The following is a 27427-nucleotide window of genomic DNA, read 5'->3' on the forward strand; positions in this document are numbered from 1 at the left end:
AGAGAGAGAGAGAGAGAGAGAGAGAGAGAGAGAGAGAGAGAGAGAGACTTGACTTTTAGGATGTAAACAAACTTACAACTGGCACACAACATAAGGCAAACCCACATGAAGCATATTCCCAGCTGAAAAGCCACACAGATGCACATAAGAACTCCAGATTACTTAAGGACCATCAGTAAACCCTGCCTTAGTTCAAAAGATTGAGGCCTTTTCTCCACCTCCTCCTCCTCTTCCTCCTCCTCCTCCTCCTCCTCCTCCTCCTCTTCTTCTCCTCCTTCTCCTCCTCTTCTTCTTCTTCTTCTCCTTCTTCTTTTCTTCTTCTTCTTTTCCTCTCTTCTTCCTCCTCCTTCCTCCCCTCTCCCCTTCCAAGTATTCCCGGCCAACTCTCTCCTCCCCTTTGATTCTTAACTACCTTCTTCAAATCTTTGTTTGGACTTAATTTGCTCTGCTACTGTGACCACTAGCCCTCACTCTCTGTGCCTCTCATAGCCCCACAGAGAAAGCTACTACACAGCCAACAGAGCTGTGCTTCAGATGGCAACATATGCCCTAAACTTTCTTTCTTTTCTCACCTGTCAGCCCAAGCCCAGACTGTGGTCTCCTGAGGGCCAAAAAGCAGACACCCACCCACCCTCTTGCTTGCCCCAGTTGTAGCTAGACACACAGATGGAGCTCAACTACTGGTACTGCCTCCAACTTCCTATGCTCCTACTGATACTATGCTACCAAGCCTCTATGCTTCTTATGCTCTAATTTTACGATATACCAGCCAAGAAAAAAACAAACAAACATGGAAAACAAGGGACCTGTCTGTTAGAGCACAGCCATGGAGAAGTAGTACAGGCCCCTCTACCCCTGCACCTAGATATGCCAGACAAAGACAATGGATGAGATCTTGCTGCTGAGAATTCAAAAGATAAACACACCTGAAACCCTTAACCCAAATGTTTCCAGGCTATGTCTTTTAAATGCTTGTTCTCCCTTACCAGAACACCTAAAATAATGTTCATGCTTTTTAATGCCAAATTTTCATGCTTCTTTATTTACATATTTATTTTTCTCAACTTTTAAGCTAAAATTGTTCTAAAATGTTTTCAGTTTAAAATTTCTTTTAATGTTCAAAAGTCATTTAATCTCCTCTCACAGGTCAAATCAACTATACTGATAACCATATTTAATCCTAATTAACCATCTTCCTTTTACAGACAAATTGTTACTGTCTATCCCCGACTAAATTCCTCGAACACCCTTGCTTTTCTAGGATGTGCTCCCAAGCAATCTGTTACAGCTGTCTTGAGACAAACACAGTGAAATCCACAGTTGATATCTGAGACCCACAAAGGACAGACTTAGGACTTTCCAGCTACAGATGAGCTCTCTTGTCAAAGTCAAATGGCTACCACACTTGGGGAAATGTACATGGTAGTAATGAAAACATGATGTCTATATGAAATAATCCAATGTTTAAACCCTATATTAATACCCTCACAAACTGTACAATAGACCAAACAATTAATTGGTTCAATAATCTCTTGTCTTCTAGCACCCACCCCTCATTACCCCTCTGGCTTATGCTGTGCTAACTATCCTGCCCGTGTTGTGTTTCATTTTGATAACTCCATCTTACCCCAAATTTTTCATTACAAATAACACAGTCACATGATGAAGAAAAAGAAGGAGTTGAGGAACATAAAGCCATGCCAGGAACTTTGGTAAAGTAGAAGAGGTTGAACCCTGGAGACTTGATAGGCTCACACCTGAAACTTAGGTGACTCTCAGCTCCCTACCAGACTCCTGACTTAGAACATGTGTCATGCGTCTCACAGAAAAGAGATATGACCTGTGGTCATACTGTGGGTCCAAAGCAGAGTTTGCCATGCTAATGAGTACCTAGAGGTCCATAGAGCTTAGCCAATAAGCTTCCCTTCCCAGACATTCTTCCCTACAAAAGGTATTTAATCTCTTGTCCACTCTGAGAAGTGGGGTATAGTTTTATACATCCATTTTCTGCCATGAGAGTAAACTGTTTGGAACCATGGATTGTCTCTTTTCATCAAGGTCTTCACCTACAAAGCAGAAGCCTAATTTTCCATAGACGCCTTTTCTGTATTCCTGGCCACAACCACCACCAAGCTTGTCACTGGCAAACTAAGAACAATTCCAGGCCAAGACAAGCCAGAACTCCCCTTTTTCCCCAACCCTGAGATAGATGCTGTCCCCAGCCCTCGGGCCCCAACTCTGTTCCCTGCTCTTTGATGACTCCCAAAGCACCTGGATGTCCAAGATACTGAGAACTCCACACTTAAGACTGTGCTTTCCTAATCCTGGATGATGTCTTGGTGCTTCCCTAGAGCCCAGCACCTGCCCAGTAGGTGGCATGGGATAAGTGTAGTCAAACTCCTCCTCCCAGTTCTACCTTCCCAAGGCCCATGCCCAGTGACAGAACAACAACCCTACACACACACACATACACACACACACACAGACACACAAACACAGAGAGAGAGAGAGAGAGAGAGAGAGAGAGAGGGAGGGAGGGGGGGGGGGGGGAGGGGAGGGGAGCTCTATCTCATGATTCCTCTCAGCAGAGCGAGGAAGGCATAATAACTCAAACTTCTACAAACATCTTCTACAGTTTGGAATTTCTTCAGCCCCCCTTTTAAGTATAAATATAACAAGATTGTGTAGATTGCACAGGATAATCATGCTAATGTAGCTTGAGTATATTTTCTGGACAATGTGACAATGTGAATCATAAACAAGCCATTTATTGAGCACAGACTGGAACTACTTATCTTTCAAAGGAAATGGAATTTGAAAACGCACATTTTTCCACTCTACTATAATCCAACTATAAAACGTTTTATAAACTAAAACTTTCATATTTAATTCCAGCTGAGGTTTCATATTGAAAGTTGAAGTACAATGAAGAAAAAATTGTTGTACCTCGAAGAAAAAATATAAAAGACGGAAGGACCTAAGCTGTACATTAAAGTATAGAAATGTACTCTAGGTGGAGTGAAACTCAGTTTTTACTCAAATAGGATAATCTTAATGTTTACACGCTGTGAATTCTATCTAAATCTCTATCACACTTGTTATAAACAGTATCACAGACCTATTTATTAATGGCCTCAGATTAGAATATGCATTGCTCTGTCAAACATAATTATGTTATCATCAAAGGTTTTTTTACAATATTTTTTAGTCTGCAATCATACTATTCATAAGGCAAGAAGTTGGGATTAAATCATGTAAATATCATAGGACTTAAACAAACACTGAATCTTATAGATGTTGTGCTGTAGATCCATTAAGCATCTTCTGTAAACTTTCATGCAATAATTGCATAACTAAAGCTAGTCTTTCCTATTTCTTGTTCCTAAGTTAATTTCATGTTAACTATGGAATACATAAATATTTAAAATATTGATAAACATGTTCAAACTGGAAAAATGTTTCCTATGTAATCTTATATAGTTTATGGCAAAGACATGAAGTGAAGTTAAATTATACTATGATTCAGAGAAACAGGCATTCAAATGATCAGGAATGCACTCCAAATAAGACTTATAATTAACTGTAATAACTAAATGGACCCTAGAACTCTGGTACTACAATGTGAGATAATATTTTTAAGTTTGTAATGAGCAGAAGATACAAATTTATGTCTTTATCTGAAATCTTGCAGCATATTGGTTGTGTTTTCCTAAATCTGGAAGGAACTGGAAAGGCTGTTTATGGGAACTGCCCATAGTGTTTTACTGTTTATCGTGCGAATATTTGTAAGAAGTCTTGAAACAATAAAGGGGAGTGAACATGTTTATTTTAGAATCCCTTGGTTATATTCAGAATGTGGGCAAGAAACAGCCTTTTCAGATTTTACAGACAATGCCATGAGATTTCTTACAAGAATCCAAGGAATTAGCTAGCCATTCACTTCTATGATAATTCCATAGGTTTGTATTATCTCTGGAAATGTTTTGGGAGCTGTAACAAGGACCTTGGTTCACTGATGCATTGGTATAAACACAAACAAAAATGAAAGTAGCCTACACTCTTCATTTATTTTTGTTGCTTTCTATCAATAAGAAGGACAATAACTGGTACAACAGGGTCCTGTCACTAATTTGGAGATGAAGAGTTAAGTTATCAGAGCAAGAAATGCCATAAAATGCTGTAAACAGAGCTTAATAGGCCATTTTAATCAGGTTTAGGAAAAACAGAAATAAAGAGATATGTTTGCTTAGGGTTTCCAGAAGGAAAGAACTCTAGAGGGAAGGGAGTAGAAGCTATTAAAATTAAAATCTTATAAAGGATTCAGATGCTTTATGACTTTGTCTTGCAAACTTCAATGTGGTTAAATTTAAAAGTAATAAAATAATGTTTGTCAGAGAAAATATTAAGGCAGCCAGCAAGGCATTCATTTTGTGTCACTGTGAGTACTCACCCTACGTATCCAGTTCTCCAGGGGAAAAGAGCAACAGACAGACAGACATTTCAATGGGGTAAGTCTACACTGAGATTTCCAAACGGGGACTCAGCGCAATGGAAAGCAACTTTTTGGGAAAGTATTTCGGTATTTATATGGGTGCCTTCTCTAAGCAACAGAGTTGACTATAAAGTGCGTTTATATATTACAAACATTGCGTACTACACTCAAAATGAATAGTATACATTATTTCATAATATTTTATATTATGAAAATATATTTCAATATTTCATAATATTTTATTTTCCATAAATGTGAAAGTTATAACATTATAAAGGGGATGGAAAATCTCCTTTATATGCTTTTTATGTTTTTTTTTCTTTAAGGATTTCGAAACTGCTTAATAAGATAAAGCAGCATCTTGTTATTTATTTGAAGTTATCTTCTTGAAAGATTTACCTTTCTTCCATTTTGAGATAGTTAATGATTTTCTCATATTTTTCTGGAATAAAAAATGCCTTAATAATATTGAGCAAACATTCACAAACGAAATATGACTAAGTAACTTTAAATTATTACTAACAGATATCAACAGCCACCTATAATGGAAATTTACATGTTGAATTGTCTACTCATGTCTTTGTTAAACTGTGTTTCTTTTTTTAAGTTCATTTAAGTGACATTGCTATAATGTGAGAAGATTCTTGTTATGGTTCACCTTTTAATATTTTTGAAATATACAGAAATTATTTTAAAATGTATAAATTGAGAATTGAGGCCAGCAGTTTTATTCAGAGGCTTTAGGATCCTCTTGCCAAACCTGAGGACTAGAATCTGAGTCCACATAGTGGCAAAAGAAAATTAATTTTGCTTTAACACGATGGGCATGAAAATGGACCCCCTGACAGAGTTATTAATTTAACAGGCTGGCAAGCCAAGGATGGGTAAGATTCTGCACAGAGCCTTACCAACCTAAGACAGAAATGCATTGATTTTTGTTAATGTATATTTCATGGTGGTTAAGGAAAGCATTCTTGTCAGAATGACCTAAGACAGGCTCCGTCTTATTTATGAAATGAAAAAGTGGGATAGGTGGAGAGCCTTTGTTGCTGCTTGGCAAGAATCTGATATTGACAAGGACAACGAAGTAGGCTCCAGGCAGGAATCTGTCATTAGGCTAGAACAAAGAAGTTATTTCAGGCAGGAATCTAAATCTTAGACTAGAACAAGGAAGTAGGCTTCAGTCATGAAAATGACTTTTGGCTAAGACAAGGAAGTAGGCTCAGATATTTTGATCATCATGATAAACCCTTAGAAACAGTGATCACTGGCGTATTCACCGAACTTTATTTATTACCTTGCTTTGTCTTTGACTATTTGTGTTTATTGTCTTGCTTGTTCCTTGGCTATTTGCATCTGTTGTATTGCTAGTTCGTCAGCCTAGAACTGACCTTAATACGTACATGTAATTAAAATGGTATAAAAGCAAAAAGGAGGAAGGGGAATGTTATAGGAGGTTTCTGGGGAGGGGAAATGGGGAGCAGGAATGACATCTGAAACATAAATAAATAAAATATCCAATAAAAAAGAAACCTAATTTTGAAAGTTACCATACATATCACATGGAAGACACACCTGCTCCCACAAATGGTCCCACTCACATGTGGACACTCACACACAACATATGCAGACACCAAACCTTGACATTATTTCTGATGCCAAGAAGTATTTGCTGACAGGAGCCTAATATAGCTGTTTCCTTAGAGACTCTTCCAGAGCCTGACACATACAAATGAGGATACTTGCAGCCAACTATTGGACTGAGCAAAGGGACTCCAATAGAGGAGTTAGAGGAAGGACTGAAAAAATTAAAGGAGTTTGCAGCTCCATAAGAAGAACTACAATATCAACCAACCAGACCCCTGAGGGCTCCCAGGGAATAAACCACTAACAAAAGAGTGCACATGGATGGATCCATGGCTCCATCTGCTTATGTATCAGAGGATGGGCTTATCTGGCATCAGTGGGAGGGGAGGCCCTCGGTATTGTAGAGGTTCTATGCCTCAGTGTAGAATGCTAGGGAGGTGAGGCAGGAGTTTGCGGGTGAGTGAGGGAGCATCCTCATAGAAGCAGGGGAGGGGGATGAGATAGGAGAATTGTGGAGGGGAAACCTGGAAAAGAGATAACATTTAAAATGTAAATATATAAAATATCCAATAAAAAGTGTAAGTTGAAATAAATAAAAATTAAAGATGAATTTTTAATTTTCTATTACTGAGTTAATATCTCATGACAGTTATAATTTCAATTATCTACAGCATGTCTATTAAGGTCTGTAATATATATTAATATGATCAATTAAAAAAATCTTCAGTATGTTTTCAAATTCTTGAATATGGCCATATTGATTTTATAATATTTTGGAAATATTTCAGAAGTATACATTATTTTATTCCTTTTGTTTTAGACAGCAAAAGAAGTCATCTTGCAAAGAGTTGGTCTATCCTACTTATTCAAACTTCTAGACAAAGATCATTGCAGTATGAGCTAAAATAGCATCTGTCAACTGGAAATACAGAGTAGAAATATTTTGCCCATTGGCCTGAAATCAAACATATGTCTTAGTAAAAATAATTAAACTATAACTGTCATTATTGGTTTTTTAATTATCATTGGCTGTTAATTACAGAGTTATGTACCTGATTTTTAAGCCAAATAAACATGCCAATTTGGGGAAAGCAGTGAGTCTCAACATTTTTAATATTTCAAGTATTTAATATTATGTTATTTTATTATTTTGCAACTAATTCTGTTAATTTCTTCTTTACTACATTTTGCCAAACATAATATACAACTTAAAAAGAGAGTAAAGCTAATATTATCTACATTATGTACAGATGGGTGGGATCAAATTTGAGTATGTCAAAACAAAGAAATGTTTTTTCCTATTATACTGCTATTTCATCTATATTTTATGTAAAAATTAGACTAAAATAGATTTCAAAGCTTGCCATGCTGTTTTGATATTATAAATTCCTCCAATCATAACTGTTACATATTTTTAAAAAGAGTAGATGATAATGCAACAAGGCTTCCTCACTTTGTTTTTCCTAATTATATGTATCTTGTTTTCATATATGGTGTATAATTGTATTGGTCTCAAATAAAAAAAGATTTTGGGTAAAATTTAATACCTATTAGTGGAATACTCAAGAAAGTAGCAATTATCTCTCTTTGTAACTATTTAAATATCACAATTTAACAGTGATCTGATTGGCATAGCACTATAGATAACCATAGTCTTTGCTCAGAGAATAGAATTGACAAGTACTATTGAAAATGTCATTCAAATTTACACAAGATGTTGAGACCTAAATATAAATACATAGCATATCATATAAAAAATTAAAATAGAAATAGTTCTGTATGACATTCAGTGTGTCTGGCCCATTCTTCCATGAAAGTCATCCTGGTAGCATGATAGTTTGTGGCATTGTAAATACAGAGTAAAAATAGCAAACAAAACACTACCTTTTGTATTGTAATGATTCCTTCCTGTGTGTCTTTGTCAGCAGATATCTTGAAAATCCCAAGCCCATCACCATCCACTATTTTGTATTCCATTTCTGCATTGACTCCGATATCTGCATCTGCAGCTTTAATTCTGGCCACAACTGATGCCACAGGCAAAGATTCTGGAACATTATACTGGTAAGATCCTGTAAAGTTTCAGAATACAGAATGAACAAAACCTTCTAACTTCCTTCTGCTAGAAATTATTTTTTATAATATAATATAAATATAAATTTAAATATATATATATATATATATATATTGTTTCCTCATTAAAGAAAAGCTAAGACAAGCTAAAACAAATTACAAGTTTCATGAAGTCTCAAGAACTTTGAGGTTGATGATTCAACAGTAACAAATGTCAGTAACAAATTGCCCAAAGGCAGGTTAGAGTCTCCATTGGTGTATATCTATATGTAAGAAATATGTTTCTTTTAGAAATGAAGCTAAACTAATAATTGAAGTACTAAGTATGTTATTATTAGATACCATAATCACCATGATTGTGTACTGAACAGTAAAATAACTCCTGGTCCAATGATTCAAATGCATACCTATTATTGCTAATAAGTTGACACTGTAGTTTACTTGGTATTTCTTTTTTTATGTTCAGAATTGAGGTCTCTCCTTGATTTTTTTTCCCTTTGATGAATATGAAGTATCCTTCCTCATCTGTTTTGATTACTTTGTGTTCAAAGTCTATTTTCAATCAATATTAGAATGGCTACTCCAGCTTGTTTCTTGAGTACATTTGCTAGGAAATTTTTGTTTCACACCCATTGATTCTGAGGTAGTGCTATTTTTGTTGCTGCAATGTGTTTCTTATATATACCAGAATGATGGATTCTGGTTATGCATCTATCCTGTTAGCCCCTGTCTTTTTACTGGGGATTTCACTCCTTTGATATTGAGAGATATTAATCACTGATGATTGTTATTTCCTTTTCCTGTTATTTTTATGTTGGTGGGGAGAGAGAGAGAGAGAGAGAGAGAGAGAGAGAGAGAGAGAGAGAGAGGGAGGGAGGGAGGGAGGGAGGGAGGGAGGGAGGGAGGGAGGAAGGAAGGAAGAAAGGAAGGGAAGAAAACATTTTTTTAACATTCTTAAGAAATTCCACATGCTACAAACACAAAAATGTTGGACAAAACAATTTTGTAAACAGGAAACAAATTTGTATTTGTCTTTATTTCTAGATCTGTCAAAAGATACTTTGTGCAAAAGCTCATCTGAGAGTGTGGATTTCTGATGTTTTGGATTTCATTATTTCTAGACCTTTATTATTTATAAGAGAGATATGATACAATTATAAAAGTAATGCACATTATATATGACCTGGTCAAAAGCATAAAATGAGCATATGATTATGAGATGAATCTTCCAATTTTTGGAATGAGAATATTAATAATTATAACAAAAGATATTTTAAAATAAATTATTACAATTTTAAACACAAGTAAAAAAATAAATGTTTGATAAGTATAAATACAGAATTACAAAGAAATCATATTCACCATTTAAACTATAAATTCAAGATAAATTTTATTGTATTTAGAGAGAAGTACGAAGCTGTGACAGCATCTCTATATGAGCCTTACTATTCCATCGTGTGTGATTAAATTAGACACTTGATGAAATGCAAATTTGGGAGAAAGTCAAAAGAATTAGTTGTTTAAAAGCATTTGAAAACAATTGTCATAAACGTCTCCTTTTATATAAGTCATTGCATTGAATAACTTACTTCGAGGAAATCGAGGTGGGTTATCATTGACATCAGTTAGGGTCACAGTAACTGAGGTGGTTCCAGACAGTCCACCATTTTGCCCAACCATATCCTTTGCCTGAATGACAAGCAAATACTGGTCTTTAGCCTCTCTATCCATGTTTGGAAGGGCAGTCTTGATGACTCCTGTAAGATTTTAAATCTCAGTAAAGCACACAACGACCCATTACATTATAGTAGCAACAGACATCGATAATGTAGTATGTCCCTCTTCAGGTTTTATTTAAATTGCTTTATTATATTAGTTTAAAGACAAAAGGGGTGCATAGTTCAAATATATACTTGCACATTGTTCAAAGAATGCATATTTATACTTGCACATCAAACTAAAATGCAAAGAAAATTATAAAATGTGCTCTTAGTATTGCTTTGAAAATTTTGATTTTAGGTTTTTTTTTTCTTCTTTGACTCGTACCTATATGACTTGGCTGATAGTTGTAGATCTGAATTTCTACTTCTGATGACTTACCTGGCTGTATCTAATATAACTGTTAGAGGAAAGAACCTCTAACTTCATAATAACCTCACCTGCACGCTAAATAATTCACCTTCAAGTATTTGAGTAGCTGGCAGTTGCCATAGTGATAACTGGGGGAAACCACACATATAAAAATGATGTCACACTTAGAATTCTTAGAAAATCCTCATGACTTGTAGGAAAGATGTGAACATTCCTTCCATATGTGAACCTATCGCTTCTCACTTCTGTTCTCTATTTTTAGCCTCTCCACCTCAAACATGTAGAGAAACTGACTGGACAGTTTAGCCTCCCACCTTGACTATTCTTAGACAATAGTGATTTCCAGGGCTGCTTGGCTGTACAGTGAAACTTGGTCTCTAAAAATCAAAACCACATGGCCAGGTGAAAGAAACTTATAATCTCAGCATGTTTGAGGTAGAGAACAGGTGATCAGTTGCTCAGCACACCTAATCCTTAATGACAGTGAGCTGCAGAGCATCCCAGAACACTCTGTCTCAGAAACCATCGTTATCAAGATCATCATCATCAACAACAACATCCAAGAGTCTTTTCTACTTCTCAGTATAAATTCTGTCTTAGTTTTGTTTTCAAAATGCCATGTAGTAAAAAGCCCATACGGGGGCAAAAACAACTAAAAATTTCAAAGAAAGATAGGGAAATGAATAGCAATTTAAAAATAAAATGTATGTCTTTTTTTCTAATAATGAGAACTTTAAAAAAATCATATGATAATCAATTTGTCCTTTTGTTTCTCCCACTCCAAATACATGTAATAATTTATTTTCATGCATTAAGACTGCAGGTTGAATGGCACTTATAATTTATATAGTGATATTTATGTTATATATAATTCTGTCTGTCAAACATAATCACACTTACAAACGCACCCGTATGTATATCAATCACATCTGCAGCACTTCTATGTTTACATGTTTGAATAGCACCTACCTACATAGCCAAATTTTATTTCTTAACGTCAGACACTTTTTCCATGCACATTGTGAAGAGCATCACAAATTAACTCCTCTGCGCCTTTTCTGCTGCCTGTACACTGATTATTGACTTTTGAAATAAAGTGAAAACAATACTGTTTGCTCAACAGCATTATGTGGGAAGGATCTGATACAAAGGACCCTTTACAAACTGCAACGATTTTATGAATATTTCATGTTTTTCTGTATCTCACGATCTATAGCAAAGCAAATCATGGGCCTCACTCAGTATGAATATATCCAAAGAAACTTTTTTATTTTATGAATTCTAAAACTTATATGCTAACATCTTTTGTTCTTGCTTTTATTTATAAATAAGTTTTGTGTAACCTCTTAATTACAAACTGGTAACCTTGAGAATTTGTCTCAACATTTTCATTTGCATGAAAAAATGAATTGTTTTACAGAAAATTCTATTCATAGATTCAATGTTTTATTTCTGTTCATCTCTCATTATTTTCTTCCAATATTAATGTTTATCTGTTATCGCCTTTATCAAATACTGTGATAAAAACAAGTCCATGATATTTCACATGATCAAAAAAGAAAAAGAAATGGGAGATGTAGATGCAGTTGTTTGGTGAATAAATGTTTTATTTTTCAAGAGTGAAGACCAGTTTAGATTAATAGAATCTACAGTGAAGTCCAGCAGGTGTGGCAGCCATCATTAATCCTAGCTCTCTGAGACAGAGGCCAGGAATGTTGGGGCAAGTTGACAAGCTACAACAGTAGAAATGGCTGGCATGTTCCAAGGTCACTAATAGACCTTCCTCAGTAAAAAAGTAGAGTTTGTGGAAGAAGCCACTGTGAACCTCAGGCTTCCGTGTGTCTCTGAATACAAGTTTATACAGATTCACATACATGTGGGCTCATACACATGTGAAAATGCATAACACACACACACACACACACTATAACTGAAAGTAATTCTGATGCCTTAGACTTTCAAGGTTTACTTAGTGCTTTATTTTTTGAAGCAATTACAACATCATTACGATAGGATCAGGGTATCAAAGTTACCCGCTTACTTTTCACACCTCTAATTGCCTTATTAAAAAAGATCTTATTAACGCACTTTCCCAATGCTAAAATAATCACAAAGCTTAGAACTAACTGAGAGCAGGTGGCAGAGGCGATTTCCAAATTCCTGAGCTTCTACACAGGGATGAAATAACAGGCATCACGTGACTTTAGATACTCATACCTAGCAATACTTCATTTCTAGTTATTTAAATTTTGTTAGCTTGAAGTTACCAAACTAACATTTGTAAAAATATCCTTAGACATTATATTTTCATTTGGTCAATAATTATGTATTTACCTACACACAGGTACACAGTAAGTCCTTACTTGGTACCTCACACAGTTCTAAGAAGCTTTTAACTTTTATTTATGACAAAGTATAACATACAAGCTGGGCTCTAATACTGTTACACATTCGAAGACAGAATCAGCTTCAATTTTCTAACGGCCATCTGTCTTTTATGTGAAGTTGCCGTCATAAAACCAACTACTTTCTATGCTAACAAAAGTCATACATTTGGTCTATAGCTCCTTTCCAATGAATAATAAAAATTTTATGGCCTTAAAAATCATTACCAATTATCAAACCAATGTCATTAACCATATTTTTTGCCTTACTTCACTTTCAACAACATGTAACTCTTCCTTTACAATATTACTTCCTTTATACAATGACATCACTATGCAAATAAACAAAACTAAGACCAGAAGGGAAAAAAAGTAACCTATGATATAATGGTATATAAACTGTTAGTCTAATAAAATTGGATCCCTATATCCTATGATAATATTATGAAATTAAAAATATTCAGTAATCAATAATTATTAAGTCATGTTTACTGAAAAATAAATCTATCATTAGCACTTCAGGAAAATATTTTGCTTTGTTTTCAGTTTTTCATGTCTTAATTTAAAACTAATGCATAAAATCTGAACTCTCTACTTGATAAAAGAAACCTTGATTTATTTATAACTCACTTTTAGAAATTATCCTAATAGACACACACAGAAGAGAAGGCATGAATATATATTTACTTTTATTCAACAAGTGTCTCTTCTGTAGTCTAAGGGAAAACATTCTCATGATTTTCTAATGTGTCACCAATTATGATGGCTTATTCAGTTACTATTACTTATAATTTCTCAGTGTGGTCATATTTAACTATAAGAATCTTTTTTTTGGTAATCAATCACAGAGATGGAACAGTTTAGACATTGCAATCTTTCTGAACACTCTATTTTATTTCTTTCAAAAAACACATGGTCAAAGCAAACATAGGTCAGAGATATTTAAGTTGTGAATGGTCAATTCATTGGCCTCACTACAACTAAATGATATTGAAAACCACAATCTGAGAAGATTAATATTAACCTTTGAATATAAATTTTGAAACACTAATTTTCTCACTTTTAATGAAAACTACGTTCCAGTAAGTACCAAGATCCTATGCTATGCTCATTTCCTTTGGCAACAACAAATTTTGCACCTCTCATTCATTATGACTGCTTTTCTGTTATATAGTCATTCTGATTACTCCAAGAACATAAAATTAAAAATTGAACATATCAGCTTCCTTGTTATTTCTGTAGTTAATAATACATGTAAGAGGTGACGGTCATAAAGTCTTTTGATGCAATGATTGTCAAATAGGAATACCCCGTCCTTTAATGAAATCCAGTGGTATTAGCAATGACTTTATCTGCATGTACAGTATATCAGATTCTTTATGAACACTCTATTTTTGTTTGGAACTGCATTTCATGTCATTTCTCTTGGTACCTACTTCAAAAACAGTTTTATGTTAATATAGACCTATGAATAACCATAGTATATGTGACTATGAACTGACTATAGTCACCTGCTATACATTCAGTTTCTGTCAATATACCTTATGAATCTTAGAATTAGTTACTTATAATTAGTTACTACATCTTTCATTTTATACAGATGGCTGTTAAGCTACATATTGTTCAGAAACAGTGCACAAATAGGAAACATCTACAACACTAACTGCTTATTTTTACACAATACGATGAGTTGCCAAATTACAGGTGAGAAGATGACAGTCCTTCATGTGCACTTAAATTGCATAGCAATGGTGGACTCTATAAATATCACTTTTTCTTAAAAGATGCCCCTCTATAAGCAGGATAACCCCCAGAAACTAATTTTAAGTAGAAAAATGGAAACTGATGAAATCCAACTGAATTTTAAAATTAAAAAAAAAAACTCAACTGTAATGAGCAACAGATAATAAGGAAATAAAATTTGAGGTCAAACAAACAGAACGAAGGAGGAATAGTTAGGAATATGTACTGTGAGGCGTAATCTGTGTTGGAAAGATAAATGGACCAGATAATATAATGGAAAACATGAGATATAAGTGTTGTGAATTATTCAGTAATATATCCATAGAGACTCAGAAATAGTGCAAACTAGAGCAAGCCAGCAGGATTTGTACAATTCTGAAATAGGGACATGGCGAAATAGCTTTTTGATAAAGCAGTCTTCAATTATTTCAGATAAGTAGATAAGACTGGATCTTGAAACTTGTATTTCAAAGGAAATTAGAAGCTAAAATACCGTAGCACTTAAAGCTTGTCACTTTAAGCAAATATCTCCTACAGTAAATGGTAATAGAATGGTAATTAGGAATTAATTCCACAAAGGGGCAATAAGCTCAAATCTGACAGATTTCACACTGACAGATTAATTGGCACTCATCAGCAGATATTTGCAATTACACAAAAGCATGAATTTACTATGAAAATGCTATGCTTTTACCTGAGATTTTTCTTGGGAAAAGAATCCCAAACTAAATATAAAATATAATTGTATAATTACTATATAGCTGATGTAGAGAAGCTATATAATCTCTTCATGAAGTCTGTTTCTCCTTAAATTTTAACCTGGGCTTCATATTTTGTTAGTGATTACTTGAATGTAAAATGTGCACTGAAGGCTCTTTTGCCTGAACACTTAGTTCCTGTAAGGTGGACCAGCCCCTAGACTTCATTCCAGGATCCCATACAGAACAGCCAGACATTGTACTTTGCACTGAGAATTTGAAGGCAGGCAAATCCATGGGATCACTGGGCCAGCCAAAATACCTGATGTGAGAAAGTTCAGGTCAATGGGAGAAAAATCTTGTGTCTAAACTATTGTATAAACCACATCAGAGAACGGAGAATGATGAAAGGCATATGTGTAGAAGTTTCAGGTCTTATAATGAGCTATTAACACAAAATTTAGCTAAAATGAGTCCTGACATAATATGTGGGAGGATTAATAAGTGATCATTAAGTAGTATATTCAAGAAAGAACTCCTCAATGGGAGCTGGAAGAATGGCTCCTAATTTACTCCTGATACTTGAGTGATTGATAACACTTAACTACACATTGACTTCCAGTGCATCATATGGCCGTGTAGTTTACACACATGCATGGAGAGAAACTATTCATACACATTTAAACTAAAACCAAACAACTACCAAATGGCAAATGACCATTGGAATTTAATTCTTTTTCTCCTGAGCTGGGTTCATAGCTTTGAGATTTTTAAAATTTATTAATCATTTTATTTATTCACATTTCAAATGTTATTGCCCTTCCTGGTCTCCCCTCCATGAACTTACCACCCCATTTCCCTCCCCTTTTCCCCTAAGACAGTGCATCCTCAACCATCCACCCATTTTTAATTCTCCCCTATAGCATCCCCCTTCTGTGGGACATTAATCCTCCACAGAACCAAAGGCTTCCCCTCCCACTGATGACAGACAAGGCAGCCCTCTGCTACATACGTAGTAGGATCCATGGACCTGTCCATGTATATTCTTTGGTTGGTGGTTTAGACCCTGGGAGCTCTGAGGGATCCAGTTAATTGATACTGTTGTTCTTCCTATGGGGTTGCAATCCCCTTCAGGTCCTTCAGTCCTTCCTCCAGCTCTTCCATTCTAGTCCCTGGGCTCAATCCAATAGTTGCCTGTAACTGAATCTTCCTTAGTTATGTGCACGCAGAGCCTCTCAAAGGACAGCTATATCAGACTCTTGTCCTCAAGCACATCTTGGCATCAGCAAAAGTGTCAGGGTTTGGTGTCTACAGATGGAATGGATCTCATGGTGGGGGATCTCTGGATAGCCTTTCCTTCAGTCTCTGGACAGTTTTGCCCCTCCCAAAACTTTGAGATTTTTCAGTGACATTATCTGCTTACTTGGTTTAAATTTCTGCTAAATTCTATAACAATTCAAAACAACCATAAAATGGCCTACTTTTGTTTTGGACTGGATATTATTAAACTATTTCTGTTTTATAACAAATATATTCATACATGGATTACATCTTTAAGCAAGTTGTCAATATTAATCTTTTTCCTACTACACACAGTATAGTTTTTTGGAAGAAGAAAGTACAGTAGAAAATATGGCTGCCCTCCGGGAATATGTATGTTGCATAAATAGGGCATTAATGGGACAAGAACTTTTAGGTATTAATCTAGCTACTTTCTTATCAAGTGAGAAACTTTACGCAGCACACCTAAGAGTCATTGCCTGAGGCTATTTTGCTATATTTAGCATACTATCAACATATTTTTATTGTCAGAATTCTAAAAAACGTCAAAAAAATCCTGAAATTTGAAGAAATGGAAGAATGTTATTCCGCTCATAAATAAACAACATACTGACACCTGTAAGTAAGACTAAAACTTGATTCCTGCTCTCTAGACACAGCGGATTAGAAATTTCCATTTTTACCACAAAAATATGTCACTTTTTTTTTTTTAAAAAAAGGCATATCTTAATAGTATAAGTAGTTTAATGAACTGAGAGTCACAAAAGATATCTGAGTGAATGGCTGTAGGGAGAGTTATCCCAATAGTGATCATGACTACTGTATTAAAAATATGTTTTTTACCATCTTTCAAATAGAATCTACTGTGTCTTGAAACTAAAATTGAGTTTTCTTTTGTCACCATGAATAATGTAACCCCATGGCATATACATTGGCTAATTAGTGTAGTTTCAGCTCTATAGGTCAACAAAGATTCCACAATCTGGGGCAAGACTAAAAGTCCATGCCTTTTGAAGCAGATTACTTAAATCAAGAGCATGATGGGTTTCTGAATTTTGTTTTTCCAATCTGATATTCAGTTCAACATACACACTTTCTACATTTACATGGCTCATAGCAAAACCAAGTGCTTTCACTTATTCACCATCAACACTAGCCTGATTAATTATAATAATTTTTGTTTTAAAATTTTCAGGTATTTGCCAAACTTTATCATTTGTTTGATATACCTTGGGCAAATTATGCATTACAAATTGTATTGAAATTTTAATGACTGCATAAAATTTTATTTATTTCTCGTGTACATTACAATTGTTGTCCACAAACACATTCAACATATTTGCCCTTGCTTTGATTTGAGAATGAAATAATATTTCTATTTTGGCAAATATGATCAACAGAATCATTGCCTTTAAAATATTCAACTAAAATGATCCTTATGGTGACATCATTTTGATGATAAAATATTAAATGAGAGAACTTTAAAATATTGAGTCAAACCAGCCTCTCTACAAGAAGAAAAGGAGAGAAAAGCTGCATTTTGTAATAAAAATAGTTCTTCATAGTATATCACTCAATTTCTATTTTTGCTTAAAACTAAACTACAAGGACAGCTATGTAAATATTCTAAGAATTTAACACAAAATGAATAAATCCTTTGTTTTTGATTTAGTATTTCATTATTTTGTCTAATTTTCCTGTGAACTAATATCTTTAAGTTTGGCTTACACATACTTCCATTTTATGTTGCAGAAAAAAATGGTTTTGCTTGTTTCAAATTATGAAATCTCCAATACTTTTCATGAAATTAATACAAAAAAAATTAAAGTGCGCAAGCAGATTATGAAAATGTTCTAACAAAATCAGGAATCTCATGTGATATTGCACAGCATTTTTATTAGTGGTTTTATGAATCTTGGTAAATGGAATAAAATAGGTGATAATTCCTTTGTAATAGGATATTTTTAGTGATTTTGACATTCTGAGAAAGCAGAAAGAAAAAGGACCTATTAGCATTATAGTAATAGAAAGTAAATATTAAGTATAATCCAAGATATAAATGACAGCTTCCATAACTGTAAATGTTATTTTGTACCTGTTTTTGGTTCCACTGAGAAGTATGGCTGTCCTTGCAGAATACTATAGACCACTCGAGCACTGTTGCCATAGGTAGGATCATCGGCATCTGTTGCTGTCACTTGTACCACTGAAGTCCCTAGGTAACAACCAAATTGGCTTTGGGTTAAATTTCCAAGTACAAGGGCACGGAAGTTCTTACAAACTATCAGAAATTCTAGATTACACTTATCTATTATCTTTAAAATATGTTCACCAAGGCACATGAGATATCGATCTAGTATATTTTCTTGTTTAAACCAAACCAAAGAAATAAAATTCTTAAAATAGGTGATATGGATATATTTAGGTAAAAATACTGCCTAAATATGATGAATGATGAATATTGGATTCAAATCAACTAAGATCCAAATGAGGATGAAATATTAGGTGTCATCCCCGTCGTGCTCAGATGACAAGTTTTGATTCAGAGCATTGTCTCAAGACTCAAGGGGTGTCCAAAAGGCAGACTGAGAGCTTAGAACAAGCTGGTGCTCATCTAATATCATGCGTCATCAACAGTGAAAGAGAAACTGAAATCTGTAATTGTATAGTGGATATTTTGTCCATTTAACACTATATTGAGTGTTTATCTCCTTGATAAGTGTTCTGTTTTTATTTGATTTTACTTCTTCATTTAAAAATACCGAATTTAAAAATTTTAACCAAACCTCTACAGAGTTGAGAAGCAATGGCACTGCAAATATTACATGCTCCATTCACCCCTCCTCAGTTTCAGTAAAGGACAGGCTTCTCAGGGATTTAACCAAGCATGGCATTACCAAGTTGCAGTATTAGGCACCTCCCTTCATATTAAGACTTGATGAGGCAAACCAGTAGGAAGGCTGGAACCCCAAAGCAGGCAAAACCATTTGTTGGATCTTTCCAATAGAAAAAAAAAATGATTCCTTTATAGGAGGTAGGGCGTTTCCCTGCGATGAGATTTCCCTAAATTGCCCAGGCTGGATCCCAAATAGTGTGATTGCAGGCATGAGCCACCCCACTTGAGTTCTTCTCTCTTCTCTCTTTCTTTTTGTGTTGCTATGGCCTTTTTTTTTTTTTAATGGCCTTTTACTCCTGATTCTATCTCCACCTCCCAAATGCTGGAATTATAAGCAAACAACAGGTGCAGGGTGAATATTCCTTCTTAAAAACTGGAAAACTAATATGCAGCATGGAATATATCCAGTGAAGATGTTTCAAATTAAAAGAGAAAAAAGAAAGAAAAAGAAAATGGGTGGATCCAGATGGGAGAGGCAGAAATGAGGAGCTGGAAGGAGTACTGAGAGGGTAACTGTAATCAGGATATATCATGTCAAAGAAAGAATATCAGTACTAAGTGACAGGAAAACCAAAGTGAGAGCATTGATCCCAAGCTCTGTTTTTTCCCCTACACTTAAAATTGTAAGCTATAAATCCACATAATTACTTCATGCATTTATGCATATATTATATAATTTATCTTCTGCCTGATGCATAGGAAAGTTACCATTTCATACGTTATTTGAATATTATTTGGTTACAGTAATTTCCTAAATGCAGACTTTTAAATTTACTATCATCTTGACATATGCTTGACATATGTTTCTTAATGTCTTTTGTCACTAATAATTTTTGAAAATTCCATTTGTTTATATTATAATATACATTTCTAATTCCATCCCCCTTACATTTAATGTAGAAATGATTAAGCTATAGTCACAAATATTATTTGTGTTTCATTTCCTCTTTGCTAAACTTCACAAATTATTATACCCCATAGAACCAATATGGTCAATAGTGTATACTCATAAATGAATCTAAAAGTTACATTTTGAGTATTCGTAAATGTGATAAATTATGTAAAAATGTTTAGTTTATCAGCATATTTAAATGATTTAATAAATGCAGGTACAAATGTTTTTGCTAATACGTGCTTATAAACTTGCTCATAAAGTTTCAGGTTGCATGTGGGTAGGTGGGGGCACTTGTATGGGTGATAGAAAGAGATCAACGCTGAGCATCGTCACTGACAATCGATCCAGTTTGATATTTGAAACAGGGTCTCGCCCTGACCGGGGCCCCACCCAGCAAATCAGGAATCTTTCTCTGAGCCTCCCAGAGCTCGAATTACAAATGTGCACAGCCAGTTTTTGCCATGGATCCTGGACTTGAGCTCAGATCCTCATGATTTCATGGCAAGCAATTTACTCACGAATCTTCTTTTTCTTTGTCTAGTCTTTGAATGTAAATTTTCGAAGCTTATCTATAGTCTATGGCAATGAGTAAATTGTTCTGTGGTCTATTATCATTTATAAAACATACTCTTAGTGTTAATTAAAAGAAATGTTTTATCTCATTGAAATAAATCAATAAAATTCAATAAAATAATTTGCATGTGTGCCTAATATTCATGCTTCTTGATACTGGAATAGATCCCATTCACAACAATCCAGTAGGTACATTATGTAGCCTCAAAAAATAACCAATTTGCATATACCAAATTAACATATGTAATGATAAAATACCCATTAGATAGAAGTATGACACTACGTCAAACAGACCTAAATTCTCTTTTAGTAAACATGATTAATTGGAAGAGGAAACATGCCAACTTCTCATAAACAACCCCCTACCCACAAACTTCATTATTGCTGTTGTTGCTATTTTTGGCAAGAAGCACTTTGAATAATGGAATAGAATACACCTGCGATATCACAGACATGCACACCAGTGTACCGACATTTACAGGCTACAAATACCAATAATTTTCCTGTTTTCAGTTTGCATTTATCTAACAGCCGAAGCCAAATGTCCCCAAATGATTAGGATCTAAATTGTGATGCTGTGAATATAACACATAAACAATATTTATCTGTACAATCCCACCCCCTTTGTAAAAGCCCCAATAAAATAATTAAATGGATAAAACAAGATAAAACATGTTGGTTAAAATGTCTATATGGTATAAATTCTTCATGGATCTGCATCAGGCTCTCTGCATATAGGCTGTGTTTCTTTAGATTGGAGTTACTGTTGGACTTCTAAGAGTGTGAGTGTGGGGGGTGTCTCTGACTTTTTTGACTGCTCATGAGACATTTTTCACATACTGAGTTGCCTTGTCCAGCCTTGATATGCTGGTATATAACTAGTCGTTCCATTTTGTTATGCCAAAATTTGGTTTTATCACGGAGTATCCTGTTCTTTTCTAAAGGAGAATAGGAGAGCAGCGGGTCTGGTGGGGTCAGAGGTGGGGACAAAGGGAAACCTGTGGTCTGTGTGTGTTATATGAGCTTTACCCTTCAATAATAAAACTAGCAAGGATAACTTTTATAGATACATTGTCCTATCTTACAGTCCCATTTTAAAATTTTCATTTATACACATGAATTACATACTGGCTAAGGAAAGTGCTGTTGAAGAAGTACTATAAAACTTTTATAATGCTTGGTATAAATCAAGAATTTACATTTTGTTCTCTAATGAAGTGATGATGACAGACTTTACAGAAAGAGACTTTCTATTGTTTTCCTGTTTCTCTGTTGCTTTAATTCTATGAAAACATAGAATTAAAATTTCTATGAAAACATAGAATTGGTTTGTGATTTACATGTGAAAAGGTTACAAAAGAATTAGTGGTGGTGGCTTTGGATACTCAGACAGATAATAGGCCAGCAGCCCTGTGCTGAGTGACACAGCTGCTAGCAGCCTTTTGGTAATAAAAGTAGAAATCAGAGTACATTACATGTAGTCAGAGTAAAGTTTATTGTTTGTGTGTTTGTTTGTTTGTTTGTTTGTTTTATGGAGTTCAAGCTGCATTTGAGAGCTAGAGAAAGAGGATGACTGGAGAGCTGGAACAATATATATACAGTGAGGTCCTTTGTTTTTTTTAAAGTAACTTGTTAGAGATTATTATAATAGAAAATTTTAAAAAGTAACTATTGATAGAAGGAAAACGCCCAAGCCATCTATTAAAAGCAATGAGAGCTGTGCCAAAGAAAAAGAATAAAATCAGTATAAAACGTCAAAATATAAAACAACAAAAGTAAAGCTTTTTACAAACCTTCCAAATAGGTAAATGAAGATAGAAGAAAGCTAGCGTGTTATCGGTTTTCTTCCTTTCTGACCATCCCTACACATAGAACAATACTATTTTCAAACATTTATTGCAAAAAAAAGAGCATGCTCCATACTTACCCACAGGAGACATCTCAGGAACTCCTGCTGTGTATGGTCCATCTAGAAATTTGGGTTCATTGTCATTGATATCCTGAATCTTGATAACAAACTCTGATTCAGGCTCCACTGGCTTGTTGGTGAGTCTGTCCAGAGCTTGGGCTCTGAGTGTATAATAGGCCTGCTCCTCCCGGTCCAGTCTCTTGGTAGCATGGATATCACCAGTGTTCTCATCAATAATGAAAATTGAACTTGCCCCTTCGCCTGACAAGATGTATTTGATGGAACCATCTCCTTTATCAACATCGGAGTGAAGCTGGTGAAAAATTCATGTGAGATGAGATTAGCTTACAAGAGAGTCAGCAATATAAAGTTATGCAAAAGTCATTCTCATGTCACAGCTGTAAGAAATTCCACTGTTGTTGGAAAGATGTGCTGAGTGCCGATTGTCCTAAGAAGCCAGAATACACAGTGTGAAATCCAGCACTGGGAACAAGTAGGTTTTATTTTTTTCTGCACATAGTCTCATTTCTAAACATATCTCCACACCATTCCTAAATATTATATATATATTAAATACATATTCATGCATATAGTTGATTTGAATTTCATGCTGTGAGATTTTTCTGCAGAATATTTATGAATTTAGTTCTGAGATAGTAATTAATTTGCAGGCACACACACACACACACACACACACACACACACACACATGCTTCACTCTCTTAGAACCTCTATCTCCTACCTCCCCAGCCTGTCCCCAGTCACAGTCCTCTCTCTGATTAATTTGCATAGATCAAAATCCAGTCTCTTAATTGTCCAGTGTTTTACATTTTGAAGCTGAAATATTATTGTTCTGGAAAGTAGGGATTTTAAATCAATATGAACATGGGATTCAACTCAAGATTTCCTGAAATACCAAGAATTCAATAGATTTGCATGATTAACCCTAGTGTCAACATCAGGGTACCACTTTCTGATATGTATTTCATAACTAAAATTGGCTGTGCTGTATGTCAGGACATAATCTTGTACAGAGGAACCTTGGAAAATAAACATAGAAATGTTTACATAATTTTCTGAAGTTTATAACCTGAGAAACATGTGATCCGATCCATCATTCACCAAATGCTCATTGCTTGGAACTATTGTCTTCTAGGACTGTTGTTAATAACACAAAAAGCCGATTTATGAAATAAAGAAATTTTTATTGCCCTACACTAATATATTTGCATTTTTCAAAGAATATGTTGTTAAAAATAGAAAACTTTGGAAAGTACTTAAGATGTTGTAGGCACAGCATTTTAATCTCCTCATGATATGGAGGATGCAGGTCCTGCTGTCTACAATTCTGCAAGTGATGCTTCTTACAACTGTGCTTCAGGTTTTTAAGTGCTGAATCTATGCTTTGTTTTCTGAATAAATAGCACAGAAAAGCATTCTGACATTATAGTGTGTGTGTGTGTGTGTGTGTATGTGTGTGTTATATTATTTTGTTTTTGGTATGTGTGTGTGTCAGGGAGGTATATTCATGAATCATGTGTATTACTAATCTATGAGGAAAATTAATCACCCACTTATTTCAAATTATACTGAAATTACTGATATGCACATTAGTATATTGTGTATATGCAATAAATATATAGAGTAATGTGTATGTATGAATTGTTATAGTTGAATGAAAGAAACCTTAGATATCACCTTTTTAATATTATCAACTCAGTATCTCATTCAATGTTCATAGTTATTTTACTAAACTTATCAACTAATGAAGAAACTGTGTATGCAGGCAAAGACTGAGTACGTTTTCTGTCAAGGCAAAAATTGCTCTCTACAGCAAGAGAATGGTGGAAAGTCACTGGCTTGTGTGATTATTAAGACTACAATATTTAGACACTGATACTTTCTCTGGGATAGGAGCTGTGACCTTATGCAGGAGGATATGCAGAGTTTCCACAAAGGAAATTTTGGGAAAAGGCGGTACAACTGCTACCTTCTGCATACTCTCTGTAGCTGAAATTCGGGTTTCAGTGTGGCTTCCATGAATTCATCTTGTGACTTATTAAAACATGTTTCAACTAATCTTACTTGAGCATCAATGAGATGGGCCTTTGGCAACTGCCTGTAGTGTGAAAAGCTGGCTACCTAACATTGATCATTGTATAAAGATGTCCAAATTAGATCCCACAAACTTGTCTTCCAGTCTGCAGATGTCTCTCATGGCACTAAATAACCATAATCACATTACACACAGACACACAACAAACTTTTTCCCTTACATAAATCTAATTGGTGTTACATTATCTGGGATTTCTAAATGATTCCTTTAGAAGACAAGGATTAAAAATGAAAGCCAATCATGGGTAGAATCTGACAGTCATGTGTTCTGCTTAAGACAGTTTTCTTTTTCAAACCAAACCACAGTCTTTTATTTGCATATAAATTCAAATATCCTCCCTTAATTCCTTTTTGTTTATCCCATGAATCAGCATATTAATACCTCAGCTCCTTGATTCTTAAAAAAGACACCAAGTATGTTTTTAAACATAGCAATTGAAATCAGAGATCTACCTTCCTTTGTAAGGATAGACAATTACCTAGCTGGGTGGGATCCTATCCTGAAATTACCATTTCGACCAGACCTGGGCATAGACTTACTCTGTCCTAGGCTGACCTTTAATTCAAGAATCTTACCTTTATATCTTTCTGAAATGTTGCTTTTTTGTTACAGCTGTCTTATTATTTCAGGTCTGTGAAGTCCCTGAAACAATTCACATTGCATATTAAAAATTATATTTTGAATAGTCTAGAAAAAAATCTGTTTTTGAAATCATGTTTTCAGAGTTCTTTCCTATAGCCTTAAGGTATGCTCTGAAAGTCACAGCAGTCACCATTTTTGTTGAGGAACACAAGCACACACGAGGCTCGTGGACTCATGCACTATCATAATCTAAAAAGGTAGAAAACTTTGTGTCATTATTCTCCCTTGAGAAAAAGAATCCTCAGTGTAGAAGAAAAAGTTGCATTATCAATAGCGAATTGCATTCTTAATTTTTAATTATTTTTTAATATGTATGTTTCTATGTGTATCTGAGTGTGTGTGTGTGTAAATATTTATTTAAGTGCAAGTGCCTGTGGAGGATAAGAGCATGGTTTGGATATCCAGGTGATCTATATAAAAGATTTATATACCACTTTATATTAAAACATGGATCCAAATATGAGTCATCTGAAAGAACAGCATGTGCCCTTAACTGTTAATCAAATCCATGTCTCCAAATGTCATTCTTCCATTCTTAATTTGACAAATACCTATATAGTTATACACACACACACAAACACACACACACAGGTTTATTTATGTGTGTGTTTGTGTATTTTTGTACATGTGTTTTTCTCTGTGAACAGCTATTATAATTTAAACGAGTTTTTACATTTTAAAGTTTCATACATTTATAATCCAAGTGCATTTAAAAAACATTAATTTTAGCAATGCGCCATTGTCTCTTTATCTCTTAAAGAGAACTACTCTTACTCTTCAGGTTGTATATAATATTACATGGTAGGGACAAGTAAATATTTTTAAGTTTCAATATTTTTTACATTTCATTTAACTTGCGATGAATATATTCATTCTTGCCTTGATCTAATGCAATCCATATTTATATGTCATATCCCTTTCTATAATGTTACAATTCATTTCAAATATGAATTTTTTGATATGTACCAGTTATGTAATTCCTTTTGTTAAATGCGTGTTTTAGTATTAAGAGAACCAGAAGTGATTGGGACCAAAACTTACTGTTGATATATCATCCCACTTCACCCTTGATCAGAAAGATTGATTGTGATTCATTTCCAGAATAAGCCAGCATCTAGAATAGGTTGCCTAATGTCCCTCTACTTGGGGGTGACTGATTGATAGAATATCATTTGAAGTATTTAGCCTCTATTCAGAGTTTGTAGAAAGAATGTTTTTTCTGAGAAACCATCTTTTGAAGGATGTATTCAAACTGAATATAACATTTACTGCATTGATTCTCTTCATTTCCTTTTCGTATTTTCAAAAATATTTATTAACCTTCTGGTCTGAGCCTGTGCCCAGAGCAGGCCTTAGGCACTGGCTCCACACCCAGTCCCAAAACACAAAGAGAAAGCTCAACTCCCAGGTGCTCTAAGTTGCCCAGGGTCACAGGTGAGGAGGACACAACATTTGTTCCAACAACAGGAGTAACAGGGATCCTCAGAATTCAGGGACACAGGAACACTCATTCTGGAGCGGCACTGGTTCCTTCTGGTTTGAGCACATGCCCTGAGCAGACTTTTGTGCTGGTTCCACACACAATCCCACAAAACCCAGAGGAAGCTCAACTCCCAGGTGTTCTAACACACCAAGAATTACAGGCCTACAACAAGAGGAACCATGACTCCCAGGAGTGCTGACACATCCAGGATCTCAGAATCACAGGACCCAGAATCACAGGATCACAGAGACAGCTAGACTCTGAGGAATTCTGACACAACCATAATCACAGGAGAGATAGGCTCCAGTCAGAGACAGCAAGGGCAGGTAGCACCAGAAATAGATGGATGGTGAGAGAAAATAAGCAACAGAATCCAAGTCTACATGACATCATCAGAACCCAGCTCTCTCATCAAAGCAAGTCCTGGATACACTATCACACCAGAAAAACCATACTGAGATTTAAAATCACTTCTCATGAAGGAGAAAGAGGAATTTAAGAAGGACATAAATAACTCCCTTAAATGAATACAGAACATAGAAAAACAGGAAGAAACTCTTAAAA

The 27427-nt window shown here is 34.8% G+C and overlaps 1 protein-coding gene across 1 annotated transcript in view; it reads right to left on the reverse strand.

Annotated features, from left to right (window-relative positions):
• The window catches only part of Cdh7 (cadherin 7), a 121186-nt gene that overhangs the window by 57491 nt on the left and 36268 nt on the right, over positions 1-27427 (reverse strand). The window contains exons 2-5 of the mRNA XM_028775607.1: positions 22641-22935; positions 18445-18564; positions 9742-9909; positions 7964-8151 (exon numbers count right to left, since the gene is read on the reverse strand). Coding sequence (XP_028631440.1) covers positions 7964-8151; positions 9742-9909; positions 18445-18564; positions 22641-22935 — 771 coding nt within the window. The remainder of the gene's footprint in view (positions 1-7963; positions 8152-9741; positions 9910-18444; positions 18565-22640; positions 22936-27427) is intronic.

This window comes from Grammomys surdaster, unplaced genomic scaffold (assembly GCF_004785775.1).
Source record: "Grammomys surdaster isolate TR1022 unplaced genomic scaffold, NIH_TR_1.0 257, whole genome shotgun sequence".
Taxonomy (NCBI): domain Eukaryota; kingdom Metazoa; phylum Chordata; class Mammalia; order Rodentia; family Muridae; genus Grammomys; species Grammomys surdaster.